Source organism: Hyperolius riggenbachi, chromosome 5, assembly GCF_040937935.1.
Source record: "Hyperolius riggenbachi isolate aHypRig1 chromosome 5, aHypRig1.pri, whole genome shotgun sequence".
NCBI lineage: Eukaryota > Metazoa > Chordata > Amphibia > Anura > Hyperoliidae > Hyperolius > Hyperolius riggenbachi.
The window spans coordinates 72,638,927-72,647,328 of NC_090650.1; the positions used below are offsets into that span (position 1 = coordinate 72,638,927).

The 8,402-nt window shown below is 40.5% G+C and overlaps 1 protein-coding gene across 1 annotated transcript in view; it reads left to right on the top strand.

Annotated features, from left to right (window-relative positions):
• The window catches only part of SHH (sonic hedgehog signaling molecule), a 70,707-nt gene extending 63,645 nt beyond the window's left edge, over nt 1-7,062 (top strand). The window contains exon 3 of the mRNA XM_068238612.1: nt 5,472-7,062. Within this exon, the coding sequence (XP_068094713.1) occupies nt 5,472-6,169 (698 nt within the window). The 3' untranslated portion in view covers nt 6,170-7,062. The remainder of the gene's footprint in view (nt 1-5,471) is intronic.
• Nucleotides 7,063-8,402: the final 1,340 nt, after the last annotated feature.

Genomic DNA, 8,402 nt, shown 5'->3' on the forward strand with positions numbered 1-8,402 from the left:
CCCTTATTTCCATTCTGAAATGTATCACTGGTGGTGGCATCTTGAGTTCTGCCAGGTGATCTCTCTGGAATGTTGGTTACTGAGAGTTCTATGCACAGAAAAAGATATTACTTGCTTGGCAGTTGGAAAAAGTCATTATTTCCCACAATGCAATGAGATTCACAGCAGAGAGAATACTGTCAGGACCATGGTGATGACATCACACTTTGGGAGGGGTTTCATCACAATATCAAATCTGTTCGAGAAAAAGTAATGATTTCTCCTAGGAAGGGGGCTATCAGCTACTGATTAGGATGATGCTCAATCCTTGGTTAAAGTCCTCTGTAAAGTATCCCTGAATTAGGGAAAACCTATTAAATGAAGCCCATGGTAGGCTAGATTGCCTTTTCAGAAGTGTCCTGGTGCATCTCATTGTCCTAGGGTTTCACATACCTGGTCCTCGTAACTCCTGCCTCTTCTGGACGACGTTCCTCTGAGCGGCGCTGATCTAGTATGAACTGCGCAGGCGCTAGTTTTGAACTGTACCTGCTCAGTGAAAGAAAGAGCTTATGGACGAGTACCTGGCTTCGCTGTGCTCACGTGGTTTGGAACTTGCTCCTGTGCAGTTCTTAGTCTTGTGCCGCGGCTGCTAGGGGGTCCTTCCTGGTTTTAGTATTCTATTTAAGGATCCGTGGACTATGAAGAGGACCAGAGATGGGGAAAGGGGCGACCCTGAATACAAAGAGTAGCATCAGAACACTCAGGAGGAGGTCATCTCGCTCACCATGGGCTTCCTTCAGTAGTTTTGGTCTCGGTTCAGGGATAATTTAAACCTTTTCCCACACCGTAGAAAACAAAGAAATCATATTTGGCTGAATATGTATTTGGAGATGACTACTCAAATATACTTCTGTCATGATGAACCCCCATACACGTACAGATTTTACAGATCGCTAATGCCTGGTACACAGGGTACAAGTAAAAACTTTCCGGATGAAAGTCGGAAGATGCTAATGACTGAAATGCTATGCCTGGTACACATCATGCAATTCCATCAGATCTACAGGTCAACTCAGTCATTTCTGACAGGTCCAATCAGATTACCAATTATTTTTCTGATCGATTTTCCAATCACTTCTGTACAAATTGATAAGAAAATCGATCGGAAACCTGATCGTACCTGTCAGATTCGACCTAACAATCTGACGGGAAATTGCATGATGTGTACCAGGCATCTTGCTCATTAGCATCTTCTGACTTTCATCCGGAGGCCTCCGGGCACCTATAGAACTGCCCTCAACGATTTGCCGTGCCATGTAAGGTCGTGTGACTGCGCCGTCCTAAATTCCTGCAGCTTAATTCTAGGCGGCCATTGTCCTCCATCCCCTTCATGCTGGAGAATGTGATGAGGAGATTAAAGTCCACAGCTCCAAGCTGGAGGATTCCTTCTTTTCTGAGCTCCTGTTTGCTGAAAGTATGATGGTGGACAATGGGGCCCCCAGAGATGAGAATTATTATCACTGCCGGGGCAGGGTGGCCCATCTCCGCAGAGAAGACATTACATTTAAAATTCAAATAGGTTTTGAGTGGCTTGGAAAGTGTCTGCCCTGTGCAAACAGTGCCTCATGGATTTTGGAGTGTATGTGTATGTGAACTGGCTCAGACATTCTGCACCTGAGTAAATAGGGGGGAAGCTGGGAAGAACTTGAAGCATCCTTCTTTTTTTCTCTTATTCTTTCTAAGAGAGGCTCCATTTTCCTCCATGAATCAAAATGACAATTGAACTGTAATTAGAAAACCCAAACAAGAGACTGCTCAAAGCTCCCAGATCTTCACACCTCAATCCACTGGTGTATTTGTTGAGAGGCTTGTACAAGGCTGGGAGCTATTCAACAGCCCCCAAAATAGGCAAACAAAGCTGGCCAGTAGTCCCTGGTGACCAAGCCTGCTGGGCCAAACTATGGCACAGAGGTTAGGATGGGGGGGGGGGGGGAGGGGATGCACAGCTTGTTTGTTGTCAGTCCCCACCACAGGACTTTCTTTCTCCATCTTTCTGCAGTTTGTTGAGATTGTTAACTCTGAGTGATAAAGTCGTTAGCAGATCAGTACAAACTAATTTTCACTTTCTGAGTTCTTCCTGAGAGTTGTGGTAAAGAAATGACGGCTATAAGTGTGTGTGACACCTTCAGCAGCACAATGAATGTGGGTGTCACCTGTGGCAGAACTCTACTTCACAAATCATTAGTTAATTACCAGAGCTAGTTACAAAGTCATCAGTGATCAGAGGCAACGTGTGACCGACCCTCTGGAGAGCCACATAGCTTGCTGTGTAGGAGACATGGGGTAAGGTGGGGGCTGTCCACGGTTACTAATTAGGATATGTCTTGTAATCTGTAAATCTGCACCAGAGTTAGTGACAGCACCTGCTTCTGTGCATCCCCAGCAGCAGCTATCCCCGCACCATACTGCGCTATTGCATAGTATAATGTTCATAGTGGAGAGAATAAGGATGATTTTGATGACTATAATAATGCAACATCATAGTGACAGAAGCCAAAAAGGAAAAAGTTTAGTCGGTACTGAGAACTAATAACGATTATAATGAATCCTCTCTAATAAAATCCCTGTGTCGCTGCGTCCAACTGTCCCTGTGTCCGTGTTTTTTGCTTCTGCGCATGTACGCAGTACGGACAGCCGTTGGGACAGGAGGACAGGGCCAGGGACTTGGGTGGATGGGTGCGCGTGCATGCGCACTGACTGGCAGCGGTGTGAAAAGACCTAGAGCCCGTTTTTAAACGGGCTTAGGTCAACTAGTATAGTATAATGCTCATAGTGGAGATAATAAGGATGATTTTGATGACTATAATAATGTAAAATCATAGTGACGGAAGCCAAAAGTACTGAGAACTAATAACGATTATAATGAAAATTAAATATAATCACTAGTCCACCCCCGACACTGATTGAATTTAAAGTAACCGTTAACCATGAACTGAAGGATTTAACTTTAATAAGCTTTTGCTAAGCGTTTCTTTTGGGAAAATAGCAACAGATGCATGTGTGCACGGACTATCACCAGCACCGAGGGGTCATTCATTGAATAGGAGTAAAGGCATTTAAGAATTGGGGTATTGAAGTAGTGCCCCCCACTACTGCATGCAAGATGAGTGGTGCATAGCATTCGTGGCAATTAAAATTGCGCCCGGAATAAGAACAGATAACGGTACCTCGCCACTGTTATGTTCATGTGGGGCCAGTGAACATTATATATATATATATATATATATATATATATATATATATATATATATATATACACAGTAAATATGTTATTTAACATTTAACATTTGTTTTGTAATTATGGCCTCTGTGGACTGCAATGCAGGTCTGATGGCACCTAGGGACTGCTACATTAAAGGACACCCGAGGCGAAAATAAACTAATGAAATAAACAATTGTATCTATCTTCCTTCTCCTGAAAATGACTTTTTAAGATATCCCACAGTTTTATTTTATGTTTAAATTTACTTTTTAAGTTTTAACTATTTTATTGTTTTTACTCAATGACACATTCATTTAACCATTTCAGCCCGCGGGGATTTTTCGACTTATGCATCAGAGCAATTTTCACCTCCCATTCATTCGCTAATAACTTTATCACTACTTATCACAATTTATTGATCTATATCTTGTTTTTTCCGCCACTAATTAGGCTTTCTGTGGGTGGTACATTTTGCTAAGAGCCACTTTACCGTAAATGCATTTTAACAAGATTAATAAGAAAAAAATGGAAAAAATTCATTAATTCTCAGTTTTCGGCCATTATAGCTTTAAAATAATCCACGCTACCATAATTAAAACCTATGTATTTTATTTGCCCGTATGTCTCGATTATTATACCATTTAAATTTTGTCCCTATCGCAATGTATGGCGCCAATATTTTATTTGTAAATAAAGGTGCATCGTTTCCGTTTTGCGTCCATCACTATTTACAAGCTTATAATTTTAAAAATGTTTGTAGTATACCCCCTTCAAATGCATATTTTAAAAGTTCAGACCCTTAGGTAACTATTTATGTCTTTTTTTTTTTTTTTCTAATTGTAATTTTTTTTTTTTTACTATTAAAACTTTTATTTGGGGAATATTTTGGTGTGGGACATAAACTGTTAATTTTTAATGTTGTTTTCTGTGTAAATTGTTATGTTTAATATGTGTAGCTGTAGTTTACTATTTGGCCACAAGATGGCCACCTTCGTTTTTAGTTTCCCTCCTTGTACTTCCTGCTACGCGGAAGTACAAGGGGGATGCGGAAATCTGGCCGGGCAGAAGAGCCGGAGCCTCACAGGTGAGCGCTTCGGTTTTTCTGCGGGGGAAAGGGATCGGTGATCGGGAACCATGTTCCCTTTCACTGATCCCAGGGCTACCGGGCGGCACAGCGGGGATGCGGGGGCGCGCCCGCGATCGCGGGCGGGAGCGCGCCCAAGCGCGGGAGCGCTGCTGAGCTGCCGCCCAGACGTGAGCTTCACGTCCGGGCGGCGGAAATGGTTAAATATGCCAGAGCTAAAACCTATGAACTATTGACCATTTTTATGTCTTTCCTGCTCTCGTTCTGCCAGTAAAGTGTTTTGTAGTTGGAATTTCTTATCAGTGAGAGTCGAACTGTAGTAACTTCCTGACCGAGTCAGGACTGAGTCAGCCACCTACATACCTGATATTTAACTCTTTCAGACAGAGAAAGAAAAAAAAGGAACACAGCATAGTTATTTGTGTGTTAGGCACTGTAAATACCCATGTCTATCTCATCATGTCACATGTCACCTCAGGTATCCTTTAATATAGATTAAAGACCTAAAGATTGCTGTGCGGGAGTAATGACATGTGGGGATTGATATATGACACAAGGCTTGTCTTAGGAATTAAGGTAATATACAAGAATACAGTAATAGAATCAGGTGATTGATGTAGTTGCTGCAATCATTTAGTCATGGTGTGTCAGCGCCCCCTTCACAGCAGCAGAGGTACTACAGGTGCCACTATACTGCTGGATGTTTTGGGTGGTATCCTGGTCTACATAGTGATAACTCCCGCTCTACCAACTCAAAACCATTAAAAAATAATTGATTGGAGTCATTATAAAACAAGGCAAGGGTTGATGATGGGTGAATCTCTGGGACAATGATCAGCAGTATTTTTATTTAAACTATGTACATCTACAAGTAATGACCAAGAACGGGGGGCCGGGATAGTGCACAGATATTGGGAACTCTTTTAGTAGACGTAGGGCATTATTAGAATTGTGACACAGAAAGGGAAAGCAGTAGTGTCTATCAAAGCCACCAGCTACTGACCAGTTCTGGGACAGTGAAGACTGACCTTTGTTTGGACACTTTGATCACTTTAGAAAAAACCTTATGTGATCCTTTTCACACATTTCCATCAAAGTAAGAGTATATAGTATTGTAATATATTTTTTCTTTTGTTTTTTCTACAGAGAACTCAGTGGCTGCAAAATCTGGTGGCTGCTTCCCCGGCAACGCCTCGGTGTCCTTGGAAGGTGGTGGCACCAAAGCTGTGAGGGACCTCAGGCTGGGAGATCGAGTGCTGGCGGCAGATGAAGAGGGCAAGCTGGTCTATAGCGACTTCCTTACCTTCCTGGACAAGCAGGAGGACGAGAAGAAGGTCTTCTATGCCATCCAGACCGCTGAACACAAGCAGGGCATCCGACTCACAGCTGCCCACCTGCTCTTCGTGCCACAGAGCCCAGCTAATGGCAGCAGGTCCCTCAAATCTGTTTTTGCCAGCGACGTACGTCCCGGAGACCAGGTGTTCCTCGCCGACCCTGAGACGATGGCTCTGAAGGTGGTGACAGTGGAGGAGGTCCACCAAGAAGAAGACGTTGGAGCTTATGCCCCCGTGACCGCTCATGGGACGCTGGTCATTAATGGGGTCCTGGCTTCTTGTTATGCAGTCATTGAAGAACATCACTGGGCCCACATGGCCTTTACCCCTCTGAGATTTGCCTTTAAACTTTTCTCTTACCTTTCCCCCAAAGACTACTACAACCCTTCTCCCACGTACCTTCAGGGGGAGGGAATACACTGGTACCCCCGGTTCCTCTATCGGCTGGGGACGTGGATCTTGGATAAAGACTCTCTTCATCCACTGGGGATGTCAGCAAGGTCAAGTTGAAACGTTCCACCTCAATCATGACATTAAAAAAGACATTCATTTTTAATGTAGGACAGTCCAAAGTAGACACTAAGGAACCAGACCCCACACCCCTTCCCCACCAACCCCTTTCCCAAGTTCTTTGTCTATAATTATTTTTTTATTATTGTATTTTATTATTTTGCATCACTGTGTCTTTTTGTTATTTTCTTTTCCTCTTGTTCTCCTCTGCTAAATATTTATTTGTGTGTTGTTCGATTAGAAGGTGAAAGCGAACGAGACATACGAGAAGCCTTAAATACTAGTTTTCTTTGATAATATAATTTATTGTCATGCTGAACTTTTCTCCCAAGCTGGTGAAAGTTCTGTGTATTACCTAAATTAACAAAACAGATTCTATTTTTCTACGTGTTGAGTCCGTCCTAACTCAGAGAGGGGTGATTTACTCCAAGGTGGGAGTTTTTTTCATAGAGTTTAATCTGAGAGAATATGAATGAATCTGAATAGCCAACACGGGACTCTGGAAGAAAACGTGACCACCTTTGGTAAGTCTACCCCTCAGTAGTAGTTAGTTCCTTTTTGTTTTTTTCCTCCCATTACTGACAGACCTCCACTGTAGGTGTCCAGTCCACAAGGGGTTCATCTTGGCCTGGCTGTCGATGAAAGTGTTAAATATTGGTGAGATTGACTTGTTGTCTCAGCAAAGGGGGCAGTAAATTATATTTTTATACACAGAATTGTAAATTAGAATTTTTTTGAGAGATCAATACGTACTTAATTGCATTTCTTCGCTTTGTTTTTTTTTTATTTTGGAAATAGTGTACAATACGAGAATATATTATTTTAATTTAAATAGTTTCACATCGTAACGTTATCGCATATTCTATGTTTTTTTGTTTGTTTTTGTTTTTATATTTTTTTAATATGTTTTCGTTTTCATCTGTATAAAGTTGCATCCAGTCACATTCTCTTATTAACTCGCAGACTGTTACACAAAATTCCTGCTTGGTTCATTCGTTTTTTTTTTTTTACTTTTTATTTTATTGTTTTATTTGAAGCAGTAGGAATCTTGTAATTTTAACCTCAAAAAGGATTTATTAGAAAGTAATATTTTTTAAAAATACAAAAGCGCACATAGTTAAGGACCTCCAGTGGATGAAGACTGTTGATTTGCATTAATAAATTGAATAACCGCTGTAAATTTACTAAAATGTATTTTTTTGGAATACTTTGTAATGGCTTTAATAGTTTTATAGAATAAAGTGTGCCATGCACAGCTTGCTTGTATTCAGTACTGAGAGATCATTGAGCGACCAGGCTTCGAATACTGTGTATGGATATATATATATATATATATATATATATATATGTATATATATATATATATATATATATATATATATATATATATATATATATATATATATATATATATATTCACAAGATTTATCAATCTGCTGCTCCATCACAAAAGAGAGTCATCATCGCTGACTTAAGGTGGACACCAATGGTCCAATTTATAGCGAAAAATCGTTCAAGCGATCAGAAATTCTGATCGGATTGGTTGTGAATAATAATAACAATTATAAAAAATGTATTTTTTTGGAATACTTTGTAATGGCTTTAATCGTTTTATAGAATAAAGTGTGCCATGCACAGCTTGCTTGTATTCAGTACTGAGAGGTCATTGAGCGACCAGGCTTCGAATACTGTGTATGGAGATATATATATATATATATATATTTTCACAAGATGTATCACACTGCTGCTCCATCACAAGAGAGTCATCATCGCTGACTTAAGGTGGACACTAATGGTCCAATTTATAGCGAAAAATCGTTCAAGCGATCAGGAATTCTGATCGGATTGGTTGTAAATAATAAAAACAATTATAAAAAAACAGTCATCCAATGGGATTTTCGTAGAACCAAAATTTGGATTTTCTTGTTGCTTGTGATAGATAAGAAGCAAAGATTGGTTTGTTGATGGTGTAGTGAACGGTTTTACTTCCAATCAGACTTTGATCGCTCAAACAATTTTTCGCTAGAAATTGGATCGTTAGTGGCCACCTTTAGATGCTCTTTTCATATATAGGCATATTACATATTGTTTTATAGGCTGTAACTGAGGCCCTATCTGATATATTGCTAGTGGTCTGGGTAGATCAGTGTTGTGGGTGCATTTACTATATATACACATATGTGGTAAATTTACAAAAGTAGGACATTTTAAATTAGGTTAACTCTGAAATTGT